At 41.0% G+C, this 26,386-nt stretch overlaps 2 protein-coding genes and 1 long non-coding RNA gene across 4 annotated transcripts in view; 2 read left to right on the top strand and 1 right to left on the bottom strand.

The window, feature by feature from the left end:
• LOC123782325 (RH-like protein) overlaps window positions 1–1,298 on the top strand; it is a 36,178-nt gene extending 34,880 nt beyond the window's left edge. For both annotated transcript variants that reach the window (XM_087858429.1, XM_045782456.2), the window contains exon 10: window positions 1,054–1,298. Coding sequence is in view for 1 of the 2 variants with exons in the window: in XM_045782456.2 (XP_045638412.1) it covers window positions 1,054–1,080 (27 nt within the window). In the remaining variant the exon portion in view is untranslated. The remainder of the gene's footprint in view (window positions 1–1,053) is intronic.
• Window positions 1,299–2,806: 1,508 nt separating this feature from the next.
• On the bottom strand, window positions 2,807–19,311 carry TMEM50A (transmembrane protein 50A). The gene is made up of 7 exons (XM_045782317.2): window positions 19,161–19,311; window positions 17,462–17,567; window positions 15,155–15,267; window positions 12,663–12,730; window positions 10,712–10,804; window positions 7,838–7,898; window positions 2,807–3,201 (listed from the first exon to the last, which is right to left on the bottom strand). The coding sequence occupies exons 2-7, from the start codon at window positions 17,552–17,554 to the stop codon at window positions 3,156–3,158; spliced, it is 474 nt and encodes a 157-aa protein (XP_045638273.1). The 5' UTR covers window positions 17,555–17,567; window positions 19,161–19,311; the 3' UTR covers window positions 2,807–3,155.
• Window positions 19,312–19,450: 139 nt separating this feature from the next.
• On the top strand, window positions 19,451–26,030 carry LOC123782248 (uncharacterized). The gene is made up of 3 exons (XR_015722732.1): window positions 19,451–20,387; window positions 20,939–20,974; window positions 23,400–26,030. It is a non-coding gene; the product is annotated as an uncharacterized LOC123782248 (long non-coding RNA).
• The last annotated feature ends 356 nt before the right edge of the window (window positions 26,031–26,386 follow it).

The following is a 26,386-nucleotide window of genomic DNA, read 5'->3' on the forward strand; positions in this document are numbered from 1 at the left end:
TGAAAACCTAGCCTCGTCCCACTGGTATCACCCTGCTTCTGATTTAAGATGCACGTTCTAGACACACAGTAAGGATCCAGCAAATGCTTGTTCAACAAAAATGAGGAGAGTGGGTTTCTAAAGCAAAGTAGGAAAACAGATTAGGAGCCTACCAACTGACTCCTCCCCTCTTGGAGAGGCCCCTGAAAAGAGCCTTGTTACGGAAAGCGGATCTGAATTCGAGCCCTAGTTCACCCACTGGCAAGCTAGTACCTTCAGGCCCGTCACATTACTTACCTGGGGCTGTTTCTTCATTTGTAAAATGAGATCAAATTCCACATTGTGGAGTCAGACGGATCTGAGTTCTACCAGCCCTTGTTCTGTGATCTCTCAGAGCCTCATTGTTCCCATCTCCGTGGAGAGAGGAACAGTAATATCTCAGCAGGTTGTTGTAAGGGCTTAAAGATCATGTGAAATGATAGCACAGTGATCCTCAGAAAACACCCCATAAATGTGAGCCACTCTGATTTCCACTTCTACAATTCTGTGGTCCATGCTACTCGAGGCGCAGTGATTTATGGCAGGGTGTGACGTGACACCACCCAAGAATTTAGGATATGCTTAGCTTGCAGAACAGAACACCAAAGGAGACCTAAGAACGATCCTCAAATACTTGAAAGATTGTCATGTAGAGAAGGACAAATGTGTGTTCCCATGCTTCTCCAAAGAATGTAACTAGGCCCAGTGGGCGAGGCTGTATAAATTGCTAACAGTTTGAACTCGTCTGCAAAATGGAATGAATTACTTCAAATGGTAGTACGTCCTCTGTCACTGGGGGCATTCAAACAAAAACCAGATCACTATTTATCAATGACTCATGTAAGGAACTGTAAGAAATGAGATCTAAGAGTTTTCCAATTCAGATTTTGTGAAAGACCCTCTAAGACCTTTGTGATGAGACCACATTTTGGTCAACATGTCAGTTTCCAGAGCTCAAGCCAGAGTCAATATGTGTCCAAATTTTAAGACTATCAGGGTTCATCTGTAATAAAAATGTTTGCTTTGCTTTCACAGTTTCCTCATTTGGCTATTGGATTTTAAGCAAAAGCATCCAAGAAAAACAAGGCCTGTCTGAAAATGAGACAACTTCCTTTCACTGTTGCCTCCCTTTTTTTTGTGGATGACAGACACTCGTTACAGCAAAGTCTCCTTATATACAATGGAACAAAGAGATGAATTTGATATTAAAAAATAAGATTAAGAATTTATTTGAATGGTAATTTCCTAATAGTTTAAAATAAATGTTTGGTTTCATTAAAGACGATGCTATCAGTATTTTCTTGGTGCAGACATGTAATTAAAGTATTGGTTCAATTTTATTGACAATTCTTAGATTCTTTCTCATGCTTAACAAAGTGTGCTATGCTAACCAGTGAACTCTTGTCTACATCAGCAGAGTATAAAATAGGAAAAAATTAAGGATTCACTTATATTTAGTCCTATAATGTGACACTGCGTTTCTATTCCAGCAGTTTCACAAAGTAGTTCTTATACCCTGGGTGCATTCTGGATTTAACTGTAGAGAAAGACATTACGGTCAATTGTGGCGATACAGTGTCTCAAGATTAAAAAACTAGTTCTATGACCTTGAGAAAACCATTTACATTTCCACAGTGTGGGTTCCGTCATCTGTAAAAAGAGAAGGTGGACCTTCAACCTTTCAGATGCCCTCAAATTCTCTGAAAACCCACCGTGAGTGATTGGCTGTGGGATGGCAGCAAAATGGCCATTTCTTTGGGTGTGTCTGAACGCCCAGGCGATATTCCAGATGTACACGGTGAAAGACCAGGTGGCTGGTGTGGACAAGAGCACCACGAATTTAAATCATCTAGGAGATATTCTGTGTTTCAGGAAGGGCTAACGTAGCAAGTTTTATGAAAGAAAACATTTCAAGCTATATTTCTAAAGAACATGTACCCCATAGCTAGCTCATTTAAAAAAAGATTCCCATTCTGCCAAGGTTGGCGGGGGGTCCTGACAGATAGCAGGGTTCCTGACAGATAGCAGGGTTCCGAAAGGAACAGACTATAAGAATTCTCATAGTTAATGTTTGTAATTTTAATTGACCTTGCTGGTCTATTTTGAGGTTAGTGGTTTGGTACAGAGATACAATGAAACTTGGAATCCATTGGGGCACCTGGGTGGCACAGCGGTTAAGCGTCTGCCTTCGGCTCAGGGCGTGATCCCGGCACTGCGGGATCAAGCCCCACATCAGCCTCCTCTGCTATGAGCTTCTTCCTCTCCCACTCCCCCTGCTTGTGTTCCCTCTCTCGCTGGCTGTCTCTATCTCTGTCGAATAAATAAATAAAATCTTTAAAAAAAAAAAAAAAGAAACTTGGAATCCAATTTATTGTCAAACCAACAACAAAAATTTGTTGCCTGAGTAAAGCCTAGTGTCAAGTCTCTATCCTTTTCCTCTTTCCTTCAATGGTGGATGTAGAGTGACTGTCAGCAACCCACCAGGATCACGTGTCATGGTTGAGTGATTGCCACTCCCCACACCCCCATCAGGGGCACCGAAGGGACACTGTTGAGCAGCCTGGTGGCTGAATCAGAAGCTTCTCTCTTCCGACACGGTCACTCACCCCTTGGGAGACCCTCACCGGCTACTTACACTGAAATGTTTGCAGAATTTTTGGCAAAACTGTATAAACCAAACACAGAGTATCACGAGAAAGAATTCTGACCATTGCCTCGATTTAAAAACAAGAAAATGTTTATATTTCACTTAACATTTGACACAGAAGAGGCCACACTTAGACACATGAACTCTTCAGAGCACTTTAATTTGTAGTTTTGGACCTTGGATATGACAAATGCCCGTATAAGATGCATCCATAATTCCTTTTGTAATTTATTTTTACAAATTACATCATGATAAAACTTAATACAAATTACTCATGTGGCATATTTTTAACATTTTATAAGTTAATCCAATGCACACCACAACAGATTTTTGTTGTTGTTTACATAGGAAGTTCTCATGATTTCAGTATTACAGAAATTGAGGCTGAGACTACACTCAAAAATGAGTTTAGAAAATGGCATTACAAAAAACTGGGAGTGAGTAGTAAAAACCCATGCTGGGCTGCTGTGCGGAAGCAAACCGGATGTTTTCACTGCCACAAGTCTTCAGTGCGGCCAAACTTAAAAACCAGTCCTCTGCAAATATAATAAGAAACATCACATCTAGTTGAGTTGGGGGGGGGGAAAGAGTATGTGAGATTGGGAGAATAGTGGGAAACTAGCAACAAAGGATTGATGACTTGTATAAAAAAAAAACACGGAATATATCAGAACAGAAACTGATCACGTGCTTCCCACGTCCTTGACTTCTGGGGACTGGAGACCTATGCCACTCTTAAAAAGTTAACCAATGTTTAGTATGTAGCCGTTGTATGTCTAATTTTATCATAGTCATTCCACAAACCTTTTCTGAATATAGCGTGCTAGATGCGTGGGCTATAAAACTACGTAAGGTACGGCGCTCCTGCCCTCAAGCTGCTCACGTTTCACATTGTTGGTGACACAATGTGGTAATGGCGGAGGGGGCGTGAAGGCGGGGGGAAGAGGTATAGTTACCACGTAACAAGAGAACATGGAAACATAGAATTTATTCTGCCTGAATGTGTTAGAAAAGAAGCTACAGAGGTGGTAATATTTGGAATGGGCTTTGAAGGATAAGCAGGAGTTTCAATGATAGGAACAGGAGCTAGTGTGACGAAGGAAGAGGTTTCAGAGAGAGGAATCAACATATCGAAAGGCAAAGAGGAATAAAGACCACAGGGCCTCAGGAAAAGCCCAAGAGACTGTTGTGTCAGGAACATGCCCACAAAGAACTTACAATCCAGGGTTTAGGTGGGCAGCTGTCGACGGCTGTTCTCATGGTTTCAACTTAAGAGGGCAAGACGCCAATTACGTGCATAAGGCCACACCGGTCTGTCTAGATCTAGATCTCCAGATACGCGTAAAGATACCTGACGTGCGTTAGAACAGGGAGGAGTCCGATACGGCTAGATTATAGCCTAAGAGACAAGGAAGATAGGGATTGGAGGCGGCCAATATTTGGTAAACCAACTGACCAGGGTGGCTAATTGCCCACGGGGGCCTTACATGCCTACATGAATCAAGAGGGCAGGTGCCAGCCTGGGTGCTCTACTACGGGGCACCTGATAGTCAACCCCAGGCAATTTGTGAAATGGGGTTACACAGAGATGCACCCCCTATTTAAAAGGAACAGGTGATTGTTGCTCTATGCAAGGCTCAGGATGGTCAGATCTTCCAGTTTTTGAGGAAAAGCCAAAAATTCAGATTTTAATATTAAGTCTCTTGAATTTTAAGTGTTGGCTCAATAAAACAGAAAATACTGTACAGAATTAATAAAACAGAACTGTGGACAGAATTTGGCTGGATGGCTACTACTGTTGAGTTCTTCTGTAGACAGCTCCAAGTTTTGAAAAATTTTAAGACGGGAAATGACAGGACTAGGGCCACGTTGTAGAAGAAAAAGTGACACAGGAAAACTGGATCCAAGGGAGGAACCATCAGGGATGTGAAGTGCTCAGGAAGGGATGATGGGGGCCCAACGATAGAAACAGACAGAAAGAGAACAAGTCTGAGACCCCTCAGAGGCCGTTCAAGAGGCCTTGGGTGTGGGGGGCAAAGTGTGAGGGAGAACCTGAAGATGGCGGTAGGCAGTGGCATGGGCTGGTTTGCGTTTGTTTTCTCGTCTGTTTTTCAGGCCCCAGTGTCTACTCAAGGTTAAGCCTGCAATGGTAATGATCAATTTAAAACGGCTTTCATAAACCTTTCTAGAGGTAAACACTTGAGTGTTTCTTGATGAAAACAAAAATGCAACCAGGAAATTGTCCTCCCTCCTGCAAGTATGTTAATTTCTCTTTATAAAGGATTTCATAAAGCTCCAAAAAGTGATTTGACCTCTGACCTTTTGGTTAATAGCAGGCCTTTACCCTCCAGATAGCTTGGATGAGACATACTTCAGAATACTAGTCAACAGATGTAAATTGTAATCTGAAGAGTTTCTTGGGCAAAAGCCAGTCCCTCCTACACTGTCAGATGGTCACCTTTGGTACCGTCATCTGTGTCCGATTTCTGGAACAGTAATTTGTCAGCTGCTGCTAAGTATTATTCTGTTAGAATCAGAACGGCAGGCAATCTGCTACAACTATTCTAGTAACAGTGTTTATTAGTTGAATTTAATTTCACTTTGCTTATATTTTCAAAAAACATAGTTTTTAGTCTTAATAGGGACAACAGTACCAAATGAGAAACTAACCAAACTCATTCCATATACAAGGAATTTATCGTAACTAATTAGAGACAAGAAGTCAATGATCGGTTTCCAAGGTTTTGTGACATAGGAAAACTGCTACGTGAACTCATGTGTTTCTTCCCTCACTGGAAGAGATACACGTTGCCCGCAAATCTGCCCCCTCTACCCTCTGTTCCTCCCTCCTGTGACACAGCGACTTCTCTGCCACAGCAGCATCTCCAGGTGGACCGTGCTTTATCGTTTCTCTCAGCCAGAGTAACTAATGATAAAGAAGGCTGCTGTCTGCCCCTCCCTGGCTGCTTCTCTGTAGATCCCCTCCCCAACTGCATCCTGAAGCTTTTCTTACACCTCACGCTACCTTCCCGTGGCTGAAGTTGTGGGGCCCTGAGTGCCCCGAGTACCTCCCACCCCGTGGAGACACTGGAGCGGGGAGCTCAGGGGGCCTTCTGTACAGATGCCCAAGCCTCAGCACTGCAGCTTGGAAGGAAAAGAAATCCTCCCCGTCCACACTGTCCTTCTCAGACGCATGCTATACTACCCTACAAAATCACAAATGCACCCGAATTTTATTACATAAGCTGAGGAATGAGGTTGACTCCTGCTGTATTTTTGAAGTACAGTGTTATACTCCCAAAAAAGGGGGGGGGAGAGAACTCACACTAAACAACTGGCTGAGGACAGCAAAAGGAGAAAACATCGACTAAATTCACCCCAGATCCGGAACATCATCAGCCTAGTAGCTAGAGACTGAACTCTGGAGTCAGACAGCCTCAGTGTTAGCCACGTGATCTCAAACAAGGGGCCTCTTTTTTCTGTGCTTGCTTCCTCACGTATAAAATGGAGATAATAATGGGACCACCTTCAGAGTTGTTACGGGAATTGACTGAGAGCATACAGGTAAAATACTAAGAACGGTGCCTCGCACACAGTAATTGCTCAATAAACTCTGGTCATTATTGTTTTCTGCATAAAATCAGTGGCTTAACTTTTTGTTGCTGCTGCTTAAACTCTATTGGTTTCCTCCACTAGTTTCAGGACACAAGGAAAGACCCAAAGACGTTGTGCATCTTGCCACACCTAAGTTCACTTTTTTCTTATTTCCAAACTGATTTTAAAAAACTATAAGAATTCCTGGTGGAGGAAGAAGTTTGAATACCACTGCTGAATGTTACTGAAGGGCAACTTTCAGCATTTCATGAGTGGCTCAAGTAGATATGGGGCTTCGATTTTGTTTTGGGGGGTCAGTAGGAAGGGATAGAAAAGGAGAAGTCCTACAACAGACTGTCCTAGAATGCAGAGCAGTTTTTTAACCTTTTTCTGCATTAGGGACTTGAAAATCATGAAAGCTATAGACTCTTTTCCTAGAAACAAGCAGAAACACCAGTGTCTTGCAAAGAGAAATGTCTGGTGCTTCCCCATCTTCAGAACCCTACCCATAGGATGACGGTTAAGAATCCCTGATTCAGGGGCGCCTGGGTGGTGCAGGTGGTTAAGCGTCTGACTCTTGGTTTCGGCTCAGGTCATGACCTCAGGGTCCTGGGCTCGAGCTTCACACTCAGGGTGGAGTCTGCCTGGGATTCTCTCTCCCTCTGCCCACCCGCCCCCACTCTCTCTTTCAATAAATACATAAAATCTTAAAAAAAAAAAAAAGAATCCCTAATGCAGAGGATAAAGAGAAGATTTGGGGTGCGGGGGGCAGTGGCAAGGGTGGAAGGCTAAGGGTAGGGAAAAGGGCAGGCCCTTAGTATCCAGGGAAGAATGAACATTAGAGATGATTATTGATAAAAGTATTAAGGTTTTTAGGGGTTTTAGTAATCTTTTAATTTGTCATTGCATCAGAAGAATAAAAAATATTAGGGCTTCTCCACCACACTTCAAATCTCATGCATAGGTTCCAACACCAAGGGTAGAAAAAACTATAAAATGCACTTAGAAACAAAATTTTAAGGAGAAAAGGTTTTAAGCAGGCTTTCACTGAAAGCAACTGTTAGAAATACAGATTTAAAATGAACACTGTATTATGTAACTACACTACATGAATCACATTTCTTCATCAAAGGGGAGGTGGTGGCAGTTTAAAAAAATTAGCGTATGTTCCCAAGGTTGGTAACAACCAACCCGTGTATTAAAATATCTTTCTCAGTCTCATTCTTCATATTTTATGACATAACATGGGGGAGGGGCACTGGACAGGGTAAATCAATCAACTAAATATAGTAAGTAACATCAACAATTATTAAAAAAAAAGCATTCAGGGCCGCCTGGGTGGCTCAGTCGGTTAAGCGGCTGCCTTTGGCTCAGGTCATGATCCCAGGGTCCTGGGATCGTGCACTGAATTGGGCTCCCTGCTCAGTGGGGAGTCTGCTTTTCCCTCTCTGTCTGTCCCTCCCCTCATCTGCCCCTCCCCTCTGCTCATGTTCTCTCTCACTCTCTCTCAATAAAATCTTAAAAAAAAAAAAAAAAAGAATTAAAAAAAATAGGATAAGGAATGCAAAAGAAACTTACCCAAAAAAGATGAAGGCATTTTGGAAAAATACAGCAATTCCAGGGTATACAATGGCTTTTTCTGTAAAAAAATAGTTGTAATATTTAGAGGTTTATGGTCCCAAAACATTTAGTTTCTGATATACTGGTGAACAGGTTTCCTGCCTTACATACTTGAATTTTCCGGTACCCATGGTTGGTTTGAGTATTAAATGACACACTACGTGTGACAGGGTCCAGCACTGGTTTAGTAAGTGATAGCTCCCTTCCTTCCTTTAACAAATAGTTAGCAAGTGCATACCATGTTCAGCACTGTAATGTGCTGAGAATATGGCAGTTAAACAAAACAGGCAAAATATTTCTCATCTTCATGAAGCCAAACAACGTAGAGAATAAGTGAGGAGAAAAAATAAAGAAAAGGCAAGGGAAGTGCAGTGAATGATGACATTTTATCCAAGTGGCCAGGAAGACCGCATGAGAAGGTGACCGTGGTGAAAGGACAGGAAGGCAGTGAGGGCAGGACCACGGAGAAGCAGCAGAAGAGCGAGCGCGGTGAGCCTGGAGGTGGGGGCGGGCTGGCACAGGAGAGGAATGGCCGCGTGGGCCAAAGAGAGAAAAACAGCACACTGATCAGAGAAGGGGGGGGTGAAGAGCATATGGAGTCTCGCAGTCACGGTGAGGGCTTTTTCACTCTGAGGGAAATGAGAAGCCACTGGTTCTGACCAGAAAAGTAATGACATGTTTTACCAGGATTCCCCTGGCTGCCAAGGGGAGAAGACAAAAGGGGGTCAGGGGAGAAACGGAAACCAGTGAGGGGGGCTGTTCCAGGAAATCAGACAAGAGACTAACAGAACCAGGGTGGTGGCAATGGAGATGGTAAAAAGTGGTGGGATTCAGGGGGTTCCTGGCTGGCTCAGTCAGTACAGCATGTAACCCTTGATCTAGGGGTTGTAAGTTTGAGCCCCACATTGGGTGTAGAGATTACTTAAAAATATATATATATATATATTAAAGAAAGTGGTGGGGGGACACCTGGGTGGCTCAGTCGGTTAAGCGTCCAACTCTTGATGTCGGCTCATGATCTCAGGGTAGTGAGAGCGAAGCCCACATCAGGCTCTGCACTGAGTGTGGAGCCCGCTTAAGATTCTCTTGTCCCTCTGCTCCTCCTCCTTGCCCCTCTACCCCCATATTTTCCCGTACAAGCGCCAAGTGCGCGCATGCCCTCTCTCTCTCTCTCAAAAAAAGGGGTGGGATTCAGGATGTATTTTAGCAGCAGAATCTACAGGTTTGCTGATGCACTGAACGTAGGGTATGAGAGAAAGAGAAGTATCACCTTTGACAGGCCTTAATCACCCAGTTTTTGACCTGAACATTTGGAGGGACAGAGAAGCCGCTAGCTAGGATGGGAAAGACTGCCAGAGGAACATTTTGTTCCAATTTATCCCAGATTGAAGTTGATATCCTCATAAATTTCTACTATCGGAGCTGTCAATGAGTACTCATTAATTGACAAACCAAGCATGATAAGTAGATGAATTATCAACTTTTTCTCAAAATAGTTTTAAATTAATCTGATTACCGTAACAACTGGTTTGCACAGGCTTCACTACTACAAGGCCACATTAAATATTCCACATTAGTGGTAACTACTACCACTAGAAAGGCAACTTTTAAAATTACAGATCTCCTGCTAATAATTCTCGAAGCATAACCTGGCTCTAGAAGTCTTTAGGAAAATAACTAAAAATTCTGTGAGATAAACACATTTCTACAAAAAGGGGCTCTGTAGTAACAGTTGCATCTGGGCGAGGAGAATTATCAATAATTTTATTTTTTTCTTTGAGCTCTTTTATATTTTCAGTATTCTACAATGAACAAGTATGGAATTCACATGATAAAAAGTAACATTTTTGTTTTTAAAATATGATGGTGATAAAGATTTTGTAGCAGCAAAAGAACTACTTAGGGTATCATGTAAAATGCAAAAGCCTAGGTTCAAAATTGTATTCATACTGTAACTACACAAAAACATAAGAGACCAGAGGAAATACACCAAACATTTAAAAGCAGTAATTACAGTTTCTTCTACATTTTTGGGAACATGGCTTTAGTAATAAATTACATAAACAACAATAACACATATTTAAAATGCCTATCATTCCTGTCTATAAGACTTAAATGATCTTAATAAAAATTCAGGAAACCCGTGATTTTAATCCAAGAATTACATTTTGTTCAGAGAAATAAAGGGTTAAAATATGGGCTAGATTAGATCTCTGCTGGTTTAGTTTTTGCAAATCATTAATATCATATTTTTACTGTAAGAACCATAACTTAATTTCACCTGGAACAGTAAGGCGTCTTCGTATTTTTCTGGGGTCCCTAAAGGTGAAATTTCAAACAGGGATCGAAGAGCAGGCCTTGTCCTGCAGGCCTTGCTGGACGCACAGGCCTTATACAGCAGATGCACAGGGAGTGTTAATTCACTTTCTATCTAAACGCAGGTGATGTCCTAGTACCTCAATACATTTCAATTCTAGGATGTTAGAGTTTTGCATGGATATCATTCACCAAGTCAAAACTTGCCAAATAGCTAGAGAACATACATATTCTGCTTTTGTGGCTTTTGGGAGCCAAAGAGAAGCAAGGTTTGGAACTATGTGCCAGTACTTCCAGGCTCTAGATTAGAAGAAAAAATACAGAAGAAAAGAATAGTAAAAACATACCAAACAAACAAAACCAAATACTGACAGGGTGAAGGGAGCTCCTAGGCATACATGCTAGCAGCTAGTAGCGGACCCATCTACATGAAAAAAAGCTTTACTCTAGAATAACCCACTCTAACGCACAACCTCGGTATTCCACCGAAGTACAATGTAAACTGTTCTCTCTTACCTTTAGCAACATAACCTCCAAAGAGAATCCACATAGATGCAATCAGAGACCCAAAGGCCAGCATGAAACCAATGAACAGCCAAATGCGAGCACCTTCAAAGAAATAACATTTTACCAGAATTGTTTCTCATATGGCAGCAGTTTAATTAACTTTTCAAAAGGAAAGCAAAAACCAAAACAGAAAAAAATGTGTAGTTGCCATTTAAAGTCTAAAATAAGAATGGAAGATATGTTGAGTATCTTCATCAGTGCAGACGTTGGCCTTTTTCTTGTTGGCTGGTCTGTACATTCTAAGTGCCTATAATTAATCTCCTTAAATATGTATACTGTGAAAAATTCCTCAACCATCCTATAAAAATCTCACAAAATATGTTTCAACATATTTACAGGCTGATTCTCCATATATTTTTAGAAAGTGTACTCCAAAACTTAAACTTCTCCAAGAGAACTTCCAAGCAATAACACAGGTATAGCTAACAAGAAATTCATATTCAGTGATATGTGAATCCAAACACACACTGAAAGTGAATCCATACTTCACTTTCAGGTAAGTCAGGCAGCGACATAAATTCAAACTTATTGTGACTGGCACTTGGGAAAGCTACATTAAAATTATGTTAACAGAGGAGGACAAATTTTAAATCACATTTATAGAATATTTATGAAGATCTGCTATAAAATGAACAGTCCCTTAGACTGCCTAAAATGAATTGAGGTGAGTTTAATTAGCACAAATATATTTTAATAAAAACACTGCCTTGTTCACTAAAGCAAAGCAAAGAGAATACTATATTTAATTTCTGATTTCATCTCCAAAACAGAAAACAAAACAATAGTTATGAAATAATAAGTTGACAGTCATCGAGGTGGTATTAAATACAAGTGGCTCTGGAACCCCAATGCTGTGCTAGCTAACAAATTTTAGTTAGAGATGTGATGGCCATATTCTAGTCCTCGCCCTCGCTATTACTGGCTTATTGCTGTCAACACCAACTGCTAACATTTGTCTATTTGTTTATAGTTTACGATCACGGCAGATCAGTGTTTCTGTATCTCTTCTACTTCAGTTCATCTACAAAGAGAGTGAACCGAAGAGTCCGAAAGTGTAGCTCAGGGCTGACTACTGAAGTTTCTCCCGTTTCATTAAAAAAAAAAAAAGAAAGAAAAAGAAAAAAAAAGTCACTTGAATTTTGCCTATTTATTTTTTCTACGGGTGTAATGTAAGTTTACCATTTAAGTTGCTTAATCAACGTCCCCTCAAGTCTTTGTGTAAGCTGGACCCTCGAGGAAGCTTGCCCCAGGCCTCCTGTACTCAGCCCACGTCACTCAGGGACATGGCAATGGAGGCCAGGGGACGGGAGATGCTCAGCTGAGGAGGAAGGGACTCGGTGAACCTAGGCGCCAAAATTCTATTATTCTATTTGATTTTGCAAGATGAAAAGAATTCTGGAGGCTGGTTACACCGTAATGTGAATGTATTTAACACCACTGAACTGTATATACACTTAAAAATGGTTAAGATGGTAAATTTTATGTTGTATATTTCAAGACACACCCAAATGACTATGATTCTAAGCTATTTCAAGATGCCAATCCAATCAAATAAAGTTGGCAAAAAAGAGAAGAAAATAATTTATATGGTAAAGCTTGAAGTACTCTAAAGTCTATTTTGCACATGTACTCTTTGTTACACACTGTCCTGTGCTGTATACTGTACACACTTATACCTACGTCTTACTGCACAGGGCTATAAACTCAGGACTGCGTACACTGCGCTCTACGGCCAGCCGAGATTACACGTGACTTGTACCTTATGCCTTGAAACCTAGAACCTCTGCTCTAGATATACTTCCACCCTATCTCTGATCCGGAGGAGTTCGACAGGTGGCCCTTCCATGTATAATTCTCACTTTTAAGGATGCATAGTAAGATGTTGTTTACACCTATTTACCTGTTTGACCCAGGCAACCTTCACTGTAACTATCACCTCGGACTTGTCCATTTGAAACTGCATTAATCCTGTATGAATAAAATAAAGCCAAGATATCACGGTCTTTGACTCCAAGAGAAAATACCCATGACATCAAATTACCAGATACAATAACCCAGAGTTCCTCAAACTTAAGGTTAGGCCTCAAGAGTCTTGAGTAACGGATTCATGTAAACTTAAGCAAGTCCCTTCAACTAGACACCCTCTAAGCAGTGGTGATAGTCCCCAGAGCAGCAGAATCATCACCTGGGCACCGATTAGAAAGAAAGCTCCCCAGCCCCAACCTAGACTTACTAAGGTAGAAACTCTGGGTATGGGGCCCAGCAATTTGACTTTTAACAAGTCCTTCGGGTGATTCTGATGCTTGGTAGCATTTGAGAGATAATTTTTCAAAATGATGTCTCGCTTGTTAAAATTTGAGAGTGTAATTCTCAAAATTACGTCTTGCTGAGATGGAACAATCTTTAGCTTGGTCCTACCTCACTTTCCATTTGTACACATGGGACATACTCAACATGTAATATGCATGCATGACAAAACACAGGAAAAGGTCCCTGGACAATCCAAAAACTACTTAAAATTGGCTTTGGAATGAACTTTTCGTGATAATTCTGTACCAATGTCCAATGTTTGGAGAAATGATTAAATATTAAGCAAAACAGTAACTTTTTGCTCTGAAGACATTATCAAAGTGATTCAAGTGGTAAAAGCTTGTTTTTCGATCCCTAACACAGGTTCCAAACATAGGGAGTCTTTCGCTGACTCTCACAGAGTACCATTCTAATTGAATAGCCTTTCTTTAGAAGTACCTTTTCAAAAATTTAAATATCACAGGAAAATGTTCACAATATATTAAGTTAAAAAGTTACAGAACTTCATACATACCATACATACATATATATATCTATCCATTCAATTGTGTGTGTATGTGCGTGCACCTACCACTACACTGGGAGCTTCGTGAGGGCAAGGGCTGTGTCTATCTTGTTTCCCATTTTTATTTGCAGTGCCTAGCACATAGCAGGTGCCCAATAAACATGCTGACTACATGCACCCGGACTTTTTAAATAATAATATGAAGTCTTAATTTATTCATTCAAATATAAGTTTTAGAATGATCAAAATACTCATAATTATGTTCAGTTTTCTCTGTATCAACCACATTATTTGGTACACAAAATAAATACATTTTAAAACAAGATTCGTATTTAAAAAAAAAATGCAGATGTTCTTAGGTTAGTTGTTCTTTGCTCCTGTTTTTTCCTTGCTGAGCCCTCTGAGTAGACTTTCTAGCCCTCTGTCAAACAGCCATGGCCTGTCCTGTCAGCCTCCACTATCAGGCACATTCTGAAACGAACAATCTCTATTTGTTCTCTAGCATTACTAGTTTTGTATATAATCTCAAACTTACAGAAAAATTATCAAGTATAGTTCAAATAAAATTTTTTTTTCTGAAACATTTGGAAGTTGCCAAACTGATGCCCTGTAACCCCAGAAATGTGTATGTGTTTCCTACAAACAAGACAGTTCCACAGAACTACAATACAACCACCGAGACTGGGAAGTTAACAATGATCCATTACCACCATCTACTCTTCAGACCTCATTCAAGTTCCTCGGTTGGCCCAATAATGCTCTTAACAAAAGCATCCGCTCATGCAAAGAAGCAGAATTATGAGGTACATTTTGTTCTCATGACTCTCTAGTCCTCTCAGTCTTCTCTGGCTTTTATGACCTTGACCCTTTACTCCAGCCATCCTGGTCTCCTTTGTCATGGAGCCTCTGTCCTTGCTGTTTCATAGGTCTGGAATGATCTTCTCTTACATACGCCCATGGTCAGCTCCTTCATTTCTCCAAGTCTTTACTACAACAGTGCCTTCTTCATGAGGCCTTCCTTGACTCTACTTAAAATTTTTGTACCTCCTGCTGACATTAACTCTCTCCCTTCTCTGTAATACTTATTGATATCTAGCATGCTATATACATAATTTATTTCTCCTTGCTTACTATCTGTCTCACTCGAGTATAAATTCTGTAGTGCATGGATGTTTCCCTGTTTTATTCACTACTATATTTCCTGTACCTAGAGCAAAGCCTGGGAATATAAAAGCTTAATGAGTATTTGTTGGATAAATGAATAAACGAACACTTAGACAAAGTACATGGTTTCTGATCTAAAAGTAAAGTTGCAACATGAGCAGTGTAGCAATAAAAGGAGAGCTGAGATAAATAAATAGAGGAGCTGGGGGATGGAAGTGGGACAGGAGAGCTGGAAGGGAGACTAGAAAAGAGAACTGTTGCTTTTCTTTATAAGTCCTTCTCTGCAAGCTGACTTTTAAACCATGTCTAGAACATTATTGACATTGAAAAATATGAACTCTACTCAACTATATGGAAGACATTTTTATTTTGTGGCAATCTATGTTAAGTAGTGTCTGAACAATGATGCTTACATCAGGAAGGCTATGGTTGCTATAACACCACAGGCATGGTATGAGTGGTTGAACTCTTCCATAGTGGGATAAATGACAGCTGCATCTATAATAATCCACCAGCCTGTAAAAAACTAAAACAGACAGAAAAAAGCAACACTAATGAGAAGTTACAGCAATTTCATATCTTACTAGCTAAAAAGAAAGCAAGGTATCTAAGTGAAGAGATCCCTTCTAATGAATTTCAAACTTCTCTTAAATGTTCTAGCAGTTTCTTGCATATAATTTGAACATGGCTTAATATGTGCGTAAATATTAGATACTCTTAAGCCTGCCAGTAATCACTATTTAAGATGAACTTCTTTTCTAAATTCACTTCAATCATTATTTTATATTGTTGTAATAAAGTCTGTCAACTTATTTTGTGAACTAGAAATAAGTTCTATTTTCTCATGGCAGGAGAAAGGAAAAAAGGGATTCAGATTCCGACTGACGAGAGTGGCTTGTTGCTGACATAAGCCTCCAGAAAGAGGTTACCACTGAAAATGAAAAAAAAAAAAAAGTATTCAAAATAATAGTGGAAATAGTTACTGTTGACAGAATTTTAGCTATTCTCTTGGTGTTGTCAAACAAGTAATGGCTGTGCAGTTTTGCTTTGCCTTTTGATGGATTACAGTGCAGTTTACAGATGGTTTTAGGTATGATGCTAAATTCAATTTAAACACTAAATTATAATTTATCTTAATTGAATTTGGTTCTGGATGTCATCAAGGGCAAATATATAATGAAAAAACATTAAAACTGCACAAATACCATCTGACCACAAGCTTAGAGTAAGGTATTAACCAAATTCTGGTAAGTAGCTTAGAAATTTTTAAAAAAAAGTAACCCCCTGGAGACGCCTGAGTGGCTCAGTGGGTTAAGGGTCTGCCTTCGGCTCAGGTCATGATCCCAGGTCCTAGGATCGAGTCCCACATCAGGCTCTCCACTCAGCAGGGCATTTGCTTCTCCCTCTGCCTGCTGCTCCCCCTGCTTGTGCTCTCTCCCATTCTCTCTTTCTCTGACAAATCAATAAAATAAACCCTTTAAAAAAAACAAATACAAGTAACCTCCTGCCCTACCCCCACTCCCAACCATGACCCAGTTAGCTCTGGGAACTGCCAGCTTCTGGCAATTCTTTAAAAATAACTACTTTAGGCTAATCAAATTATTTTTATCAGGTTACAGACAGTTCCATACTCTATTAATGACATTTTTACTGGCTAGCATGAGTACTCCTTTTTTTTTTTAAACCCTCACCTCAATATATCCAAGATATTTCCTCATAGACTAAAATTTAAAGCTTTTTTTTTTTTTTTGGATGTTTGTAAGAACAGAATTTCTATAGTAGTTTTGTTCTTTCTTTTTAAAATCTTCTTTTTAACTAATCTCTATGCCCAACGTGGGGCTCGAACTCATGATGCCAAGATCAAGAATCCCACACTCCATGGGCTAGCCAGCCAGGCGCCCCTCTATGGTAGTTTTATATTTTCCCTTTACTTTAGGAAAATTTTTTTTTCATAGATTATAAATGTCAGAGACTAAGCAAAGAGGAGACATTTAAACTTTGATTTTTTTTTTTTTACGATTTTATTTTTAAGTAACCTCTACACCCATCTTGGGACTTGAACTTACAACCCAGAGATCAAGAGTTGCATGGTCCACTGACTGAGACAGCCAGGAGGCCCTAATCTTAGATTTTTGTTTGTTTATTTAAAATCCACTATTTAGAGCATATGACAACATAAGAGCATAAAACACAAGTGTCAGATGCCTTGAGGGATTTGCAATGTAAATAAAAATCTTATACTATAAATTACTTCTAGGCAATACACTTTAATGAGCTTCCTGTGTGTTTTTTTTCTTTTGTTTTGCTTTTTAATGAGATTGAGAAGAAAGCTATCTCTGGATTATGAAAAAATACAACCGTATCTCTCCACTGGTTTTGACCTGTTTCTTTCTTAAACACTTCCTAGTATCTTAATGTACTCACAAAAAGGAGGCATTATCCATATAATGAATAAATGTATAAAGCATACTATCTTATATACCACTTCTAACATGCATTTAAAGAAAACTGATCACTCTACTAATCATTTTTCAAACCATAATGTCAACTCATAAAATGGAGTAACTCAACTGCCTCGTAAACAAAATATCAACATTTATTAAAATAAATTTAGTGGTCAAAGATAAATAGTACATATTTAAAAACATCATACAGAATTCAAAACACATAAAAACAAACACAACAAAATAATGAAGGCCCAAACTATCCATGACACTTACTAGAACACCAGCAGCAATGGAAGCGATAGTATTGCGCTTTTCCCCCCAGTCAATACATTCTGAGCATCTCAAGCCTTCTAGAAATCCAGACATTTTTTTCAGGTCACTTAAAAAAAAAAAAAAAAAAAGTCAACTCCATTAAAGTACTTCTATATACTTGCTTCAAACATGAGTTATGTTCCTAGAAAATAATTAACAGTTCAGGAATAATTTAATAAAAGTGAAATACTTTATCTTGGCTACGTATACTTCTTCAGAATATTTAATTTTTGATCAGTTTCTACATTAAAACCTTGGAAAACAAAATTTGGAATTTAGCCTTTTAATTTAATTTAAAAGGTGGTTTTGGATATACTTAAGAAATATGAACAAAAGTGGGTATCCAAATATGGAAAAAATTTTATAGTGGTTATTAATTTTAATTCCAAACTAAATTATGTGATTTTAACATTTACAATCCAGGAGCACTAACACGGTGGTGAGACAAAAGATAAACTTTGGCTCTCAGTTAAAGCATGCACTCAGATGAAAAAATATTTGTCTTGGGAATTTACACATTTTATCACAGAACATGTGTTTCTTCACACTCAGATTAGGAAATTAAACACTGCACTGCAGGTCTTCTACTCACATCACTTCCTTTCACTTCATTATTTTTTCCAGAAACAATCCTGAGTTTTGGTGTCATTTCTACGTAAAGAACACCCATTTCATTTTAATATCTGTCTCTGATTCTAACAGATGTCTTCCAGCCAAAAAAAAAAAAGCACAAAATTGAAGCTAATATTAATTCAGACCAAAAAAAAAAAAAATCCACTGCTTAATTACCATAGATGAATTACCACAGCCGACCTAACAAATTACATAAAACATTCCTCGGAGCCCAGCTATGCAGACCTGGGCTAAAACATATCCGGACTATCGCTATTTCAGAGTACTGAAAAAGCCTGGATTACGTGTACCTTGCTAATTATCAAGACACACCCAAACTCCTACAGAGAATCTGAATCCGTCTGTTAAACTACTCTGTAGTCAGCAATCCTGATTGCCCAAAACCATGATATTCTAAAGAAGAGCAAGGAGTCCAATCGTAACATCTCTTTTAAACATTAAATATTAACATCTGTGAGTATAACCAGGGCTAATATGCTTTGGAGACAAGCCCAGTTTTGAAAATTCCCCTTTAATTTTCCCTGGGAGGAAGCGCAATCCAGGGTGTGTTACTTTCGGTTCATCTCTGTGCCCCCGCCCCAACCCATCCGAGTCCATTTTCCTCGGGTTTATTACCGGCACCCTGCTGCGCAAACCCCGCCCCCAGACCCGGGATTCCAGGTCTGGAGTGGACGCGGGCTGAGAGGATGTGGGAACTCCTTCTAGCTCGGCCACCCGCCCGCCGTGAACCCGCGGGTGACTCCCTCTCGGGGGCTGTTTCTCCAACCCTCAAGGAGGAGACCACGGTAATTTCCAGGGATCCTGGGACGTCCCGGGGAGAGACGCTGTCCGGCAGCCCGGCGGAGTCCGCACGCGGCAGTCCGGAGGAAGCGGCCGGGAAGGGTCCAGGGAGACACCGACCGAGCCCGCAGCTTCCCAGAAGGTGGAGATCACGACCCTGTCAGCACCAGCCCGGCAGAGAGCCCCGGGCCCGAGCCCTCTCGGCCTGTGGCGGCGACCCCCTCTCCCACTCCCGCCCGGCACTTACGTCCAGCCCCGCCCTTGCAGTCGGTCCCGAGCCCGGTGTCGCGCAGCGCGGGGCCGCCTCACTTTCTCCTAGTTTTTAACCAAGAAAACAAAACAGCCACCGGCCACCGGGTACCCGGATGAAACAGCACCGCCCCCGGAGCTCGGTTGCGCATGCGGGGAGCGGGGCTGAGGAAGCGGCGCGAGGAGGGGACGAACGGAAGGAGGGCCAGAGGGAGCCACGCCCACCGCGCCAAAGTCTGCGGGAGCTTGCGGCGCTGGCGGCTGGAGCTCTGCGCGGCGGTCAGTTCGCGTCTGCACGTCAGGAGTGGTAGTCTGAGTGCACCTGCCAAGGGGAGGTGTGAGAAGTCGCTCTTCCTTTGAAAGGAAGGCGTCTGTTGGGCTTTTGTATCCGTCCAGTGTGAGGTGGTAAGTTTTCTAGTGCTGCGGTCGCCCCCGCAGTTTTCTCAGGCGTAGGTGGCAGGAAAAGTGCCGTGTGGTGCAAAAAGTGGTTCTGGGTTCATGGCCTCCGAGCTCCAACTTTTTAAGTCTTTTTTATTTTCCCAGCGCCTGGCCCCGCCCTCCCTGTAGCTCCGCCTCCAGAGGGGTGGAGTCACTCCCGGGAGGCGGGGAGGTCGCGCGTGAGCGTCCGGGGTGCTGTGCGCTTCTAATCGCCTTTCGCTGACCCTCTTCTAGGACTTGACTTTTTTTCCCGTTGGGGAAAAAGGCACTGCTGACATTTTGGGCCAGATAATTCTGTTTATGGGGGCTTGTCCAGTTGTGCATTGTAGGGTGTTTATCTGTATCCCCGGCTTCTGCCCACCGAATGCTAGGGTCATTCCGGCTGTTGGGACAGGCACAAATGTCTCAGGAGGCCAAATATCCCGTTCTGGGGGAAAGTCATCCATGTTGGAGCCGCTTTAAAGAGACAATCTGGGTTTTGGAGAAGTGACCCTTTTCAAAGGCCGGAAGCAATGAAGTCTTGCCTACGTGAACGACTTGTGGCCCGGCTTGCCCGCTCAGAAGTTCTCGGTCCGGCTCCAGCTGCTGGAGTCGGGCGTGGTCCCGGAGTCGGGGCCGGCCCGGGAACCCGAGAGAAAGCAGCGGCTGGAGGAAGAGATCCCAGGAAGAGGTCGCAGAGCAGAACCCCGTTTTGCTTAAGTTAAAGGTTGCATGGGTCATTTGTCGTGAAGAGGGGCGCAAGGTTTTACACGTGAGGCTACAGTATATGAGTAAGCTAGGAACCAAGGTTGTGTCGTTTAATTTCTTTGACTTCCTTTGATGCATGACATCTGTAGCTTTGTGGTTTGGGGCGGGGAGGGGGCATTAGCTGATTAGTAGGCAGAACTGGACAATATAATCCATATAGCCTATTTTTAAATGAACATCGTTCTTACCCCTCAGGATTAAAGATTAATTGTGACTGTTAAATGGCTCGGGGTGGGGGAATCTGCTGGCAGTTCTTAGTAGAACCTTTTTAATGCTTGTTAATGACTTAAGGTTAGTTTAGCAGCTCTGAGCAGCTGCTAACAGATCTTGCCTTCAGCTTTTTAAGCTAAGATTTTATTTATTTATTTGAGAGAGAGAGAGAGACAGCGAGAGAGGGAACACAAGCAGGGGGTGCGGGAGAGGGAGAAGGAGCAGGACCCTGAGTCCAAGGCAGACCCTTAACGACCGAGCCCCCCGGGCCCCCTTGCCTTTAGCTTGTAGTAAGTTAACTAATGACTGGGAGGAATGGTATTAACTTTTCCTTTCTCTTTTTTTTTTTTTTTTGTCTCCACCCTTTTTTTACATTTACAGGAGTTAACAATGATTGTCAGCTGTTTATAAACATAAGTAAGCACATTTATGTTGCTTTTATAATGAAGTACATGCTTAATTTGTCATCCTTAGCCTTTTTGGAATATGTTGTAGAATTAATGAGTGCTTGTTTTTATCTTTTCTGCGTACAGTGGAGCCATTAGAAATAGCAAAAGCTAGCACAGCTGACTCTTCGGGAATAGCCAACCTTGACTTGCCACCCAGTCTCAGAACTGTTCTTGTAGCTAAAGAATGGAATTTTGGAACAACTATACCAAATAATACAAAGTTCTAAATAAGCCATTTATCCAAACAGAACCTTCCAAAAAAACTATTGCCGGAAAGATCTGGTTAACCGTTTTTATTTAATTTACCTTAGACTACACATCTCAGAAAGTCTAGCTAAATATAATTTGTTCATGTCAAAATAGCAGATTTGAAAATCCTAGACAAGCTCTGACTCATGGAAATGGGAGAGTAATCTACTCTATTTGTGGTGACCAACCATGCCAGATTGGGACTAGCCCTGGAAGTCCTATGCTCCAAGAAACCCTTCCTGGATGTAAAAAGTCCTGATTTTAGCAATGAGTGCCATAGATTGGGGGAGGGGAAGAGATACAAAACCCACATTATGCTACCCCCCGCCAAAAAGAAGACAACACCGTTTTTAGTGACAAATGAATCGGGTGATTATCCGCCTTCTGTTGACCGCTGACATTGGCAGCCATGATTTGTGGTTCACGATAATGTGTCTACTGTACCATTCTCTCAGAGCAACTTAAATTCTCATCGTGAGTGTTAACAGTCTAATCATGAGTGTTAACTCTTGTGCTTTGGAAGGAGATAGTGCTAGTTTAACTTTTAACTTTGTAAATATTGTGACTATGTTTTCTAAGAATTGAGCTAATGAAAATGAGAGTGAGTATGAAAGCAGTGCCAGCATGACCCAGACAGTACCAAAAAAAGAAGACTCAATGGCTGTGTTATTTTAATGACAGATGGAAGGACACATACAACTGGATTGGGGAGGCACATGATCCAAAGAGAGCATACCGCACAATTTGCAGAAAAGAATTTGGGGTTGGACATGGTGGAGAAGGGGATATGGAAACATGTAGAGACTGAGTACCACAAGTCTGGAAGGAGACAAGCAAGTACTTTTCGAATCAATGAAAAGTGTCTTCTCCCAAAAAGACACCAGTGTTCAATCAAAAATAGCAGCCACAGGGAACCTGGGTGGCTCAGTCGGTTAAGGATCACACTTGATTTCGGCTCAGGTCAGGATCTCAGGACCAGGCCATGAGTTGGGTTCTGCTCTGGGTGTGGAGCCTGCTTAAGATTACCTCTCTGCCCACCCCCATACCTCACAGGTGCTCTCTCTCTCTTAAAAAAACAAAAACAAAAAAACAACCAGCTGCTGAATTAGCATGGACATACCACATGAATAAACATGCCTTATCTTTTCGCTCCCTTGATTGCTCTATGAAACTGAGTAAAGGTAGATTTCTTGATTCAGAGGTTGCAACTAAAATGTCCTGTGGGCAAACAAAAGGAGAAATTTTGATCACAGTTGTATTGGCTGATTCTGTCAGATCATCATGCCTTGTACAGTATATCAAGTGATGTGTTTAAAAATGTCCCGGGGCGCCTGGGTGGCACAGCGGTTGAGCGTCTGCCTTTGGCTCAGGGCATGATCCCAGAGTTATGGGATCGAGCCCCACATCAGGCTCCTCCGCTAGGAGCCTGCTTCTTCCTCTCCCACTCCCCCTGCTTGTGTTCCCTCTCTCGCTGGCTGTCTCTATCTCTGTCGAATAAATAAATAAAATCTTTAAAAAAAAAAAAATGTCCCCCCTAGCTCTTAGGTACTTTGATTTGAAAAATGAAGTTTCGGATCCTCTTCTTATTGGCTATGAAGATTTTAAATGAAACCTTAGAAAACATTAAACAAAAGATCAAACAAACAATACAGTAGCAATACAAATTAGATTTGGCTCACTTATCTGCATATTCAGCAGATATACAGATGTAAATTTCAGCAAATTCCATTCAGTCTATAAACTTCTTACCAAAGAAAATGAAAACATCTCATCTGTTAAACATCCTGCACACCTTGTACACCACAGACTGCTAAAAAGGGGTGTGATTTGCTTTCTTGTGACAGTGAGGCTTTCATGATGAAAATTTTTGGTGACTTCAGTTTCCCCAAAACATGCAGAAGCACTTAATGAGGGGTGCCTGGGTGGCACAGCGGTTAAGCGTCTGCCTTCGGCTCAGGGCGTGATCCCGGCGTTATGGGATCGAGCCGCACATCAGGCTCCCTGCTCCGCTATGAGCCTGCTTCTTCCTCTCCCACTCCCCCTGCTTGTGTTCTCTGTCTCGCTGGCTGTCTCTATCTCTGTCAAATAAATAAATAAAATCTTTAAAAAAAAAAGAAGCACTTAATGAGATTTTTTACTTTTAGAAATGGAAGGAGATAGACACCTCAGACTTATGCCTACAAAATGGTGTCACTGTTGCCAGCCATAGAAAAGATGTTAAAATGTTGGCCAACCATAACATCCTATTTTCAAAGTGTGGGAAAAGATGAAGGTCCTTCTCTAATTTGGAAATACATTGAAGATGAGAATGGAGAAAAGGATTAGGATACGACAGAAATCTATATGCTGTTTCTCCAGACCTGCCCGCTGATCTTTGAAGAAGCCATCAGGAGCCTAGAAAAAGATAAACTGCCTGCACCCAAGTTATTTGATGTTATGTATAAGTTGCAACAAAAACTCATACAGTGAAGAAATGACTCGGTTTTTTTGGAAAGAAGACTGCTTCAGAACTGAATCAGATGTCACCAGAAAAGGGCAACCAAATTAAATTAAACAAGACTTTCTCCATTTCTTTCCTAGAACGGTAACTTATTTGGAATCCAATTTCAGTTTCACAATCAAATTATGTCTGTGTTTGAAAACCATTTTCCCTGAGAAAGAAGGTTTAACTTACAGTGACATCCAGTGTACTTCAGAATGTTTAAAAATGATGGACATTTGAGGGGTGCCTGGGTGGCTCAGCCGTTAAGCGTCTGCCTTCTGCTCAAGTCATGATCCCAGGGTTCTGGGATTGAGCCCCACATCAGGCTCCCTGTTCGGCGGGAAGCCTGCTTCTCCCTCTCACACTCCCCTTGCTTGTGTTCCCTCTCTCGCTGTCTCTCAAATAAATAAAATCTTTAAAAAAATGATGGACATTTGAGACACGGCCAACCTCTCTGATGATTTATAGAATTTAGACCTGATTGATAAACAGCTGGTCTCCCAAAAGAAGCCTATAGATAAAAAAAATGGATGGCCGTTTTTGGAGAGCTGGAAACAAATTTCCTACAAGTCTAAAAACCTGCTGTTGCTCATAAGTAAAATCCAGAGTATTCCATGCTCAGATGTTTTTGTCAAGAGGCCGTTTCAGTGGATGTTATCACATTGGACTGACACCAGCAATCGATGTAATGCAGGCTTGGTAAGAGCACAGTTGCAAGTCAAAGAGAATTTTATACTTGACCGTATTCAGTTTTACCACTACATAAAAGAGAAGAAGGATGTCCTAAAGGCTGCAGGCAGTTCACAGAAGTATTGGAAAAGGAAACAGAAAGAGTAAAAATATCCTGTATTATGAGACAGAAAGAAACATGCCATTGTCATTTTTAAGAAATACAGCAACATCTGTTTAGTTCATCTTATTGTATTTATGTTCTCCTTTTAAAAAGTCACATATTTTGAGGGTGCCTGGGTGACTCAGTTGGTTAACTGTCCAACTCTTGGTTTCGGCTCTGGTCGTGATCTCACGGGTTGTGGGATCAAGCCTGGAGTTGGGGTCTACACTCAGAGCAGAATCTGCTTGGGATTCTCTCTGTCTCTCCCTCTACCCTTCCCTTGCTCACATGCTCTGTCTTTCTCTCTAGGATAAATAAATAAATAAATCTTTTAAAAAAAAAGTCACATATTTTGCATCTTAAGAGTAAAAATTAATACAGCCTTTAAAATTTAAATAATTGTTTAAAAAAAGTTAGCTATTGTATCAGAGGAGACAAAGGCATAAAAATATTATATATTTCTCATACATTATTTGATTAGTCCTATTATTACTAATTGTCAGTGTTAACTAGTCCTATTTAAATAATGGCATATATGTAACTTAAAGATAAATAATGGAATATGTATTTTCAAGCAAACACCTGTCTTTCATATTTTTATGTTAAATAATAATACTTACCGTATAATTATTTTCCATTATATCATGGTGTGTGTGTATGTTTTTCAGTTTGTTTTGGCTTTGTCCTGAATTGGCTGTCCCTACAGTCAGTCCTTTTATCCTTCTCAACTATGGAATTTTGGTTCCTGTGTTAAGTAGATTCTCTTTGAGATTTTCCCTCACTATGGTACCAATTATCTTTTGCTAAAAAGAACCACCAAATAATTACTTTTGGCTGAGGGGATGAGGAAGGGCTTTGTAGGTCAGATTGGGTCTGTTGAAATAAAATGGAGACTAGGCTTAAAAATCCCCCAGGCAGACAAAACCAGGTAAGCCATGTAAGCAAAACCTCGCTTATTTCATGAATGTGAGCAAAATTTAGTTTAGGTTCTGTCCTGTAAATGCCTCTGATAATCATAAACAAAACTTAAATTGTTTTATTAAAACGGTGTAAGATAATGACTTTTTTTATTTTTATTATTTTAGAGAGAGGGAGTGCACACATGCAAGCAATAGGAGGAGCAGAGGGAGAGGGAGAGAGTGAATCCTAAGCAGACTCTGAGCTGAGCACTAGCTGCATGCGGGACTCCATCCCACAACCCTGAGATCATGACCTGAGCCAATACCAAGAGTCGGACACTTAACCAACTGAGCCACCCAGGTGCGCCTAATTTAATCACTTTTAACCAATTCCCTGGCATCGTGAAACACCCGTTGTAATAATGCATCGTTGCAAAGTTAGTCTCCTGTTAAAAGCCATCTTGTAATGACACACCTTTGAACTTCTTGCCATTTTTGGTGTGAAGTCTCCCAGCTTGCAAACTGTTCTTTTGTGTATAATAAACTCAACATTTTAATTTGATCTGATTTTAGTTTTGACAGTTTTTGGTGTCAGAAATGGGATATGAAGAAGACCCCTAGAGAGCCCCCAGGTGGGTGAGGAACCAGGTGCCAATACCTAATGAGCCCATTGGGTTCACTGCTTTCTCACTGACTATGGAGTTCCAGGCCAAGTCTCTCCTAGATCCGAGCTCCATTCTCTTTCTGTTTTGAGCTCTCTGACTTTATTGTGTATATCTGTGTTTTGTTCAACCTCCTTGGTTACCCTTCTGTTTGTAAGAGGAGAAAAACCCATGACTACCTGTGTTTCTAGACAGCAGTAAAATTCTCAGGATCTCTATAGATTAACAGCTATTTTAGAGAATCTAAGGCAGAGAT

The sequence above is a fragment of the Ursus americanus genome, chromosome 33 (assembly GCF_024610735.1).
Source record: "Ursus americanus isolate L20-20 chromosome 33, mUrsAme1.1.p, whole genome shotgun sequence".
NCBI lineage: Eukaryota > Metazoa > Chordata > Mammalia > Carnivora > Ursidae > Ursus > Ursus americanus.

What these genes read in the sequence shown, in the direction of transcription:
- TMEM50A (XM_045782317.2), bottom strand. Translation starts at nt 17,554, where the DNA reads ATGTCTGGATTTCTAGAAGGCTTGAGATGCTCAGAATGTATTGACTGG. An exon ending in AGGTTGCCTGGGTCAAACAG is followed by an intron (nt 10,805 to 12,662) that starts GTAAATAGGTGT and finishes ATTTCTTTGAAG; the next exon opens with GTGCTCGCATTTGGCTGTTC. An exon ending in TGGAGGTTATGTTGCTAAAG is followed by an intron (nt 7,899 to 10,711) that starts GTAAGAGAGAAC and finishes ATTTTTTTACAG; the next exon opens with AAAAAGCCATTGTATACCCT.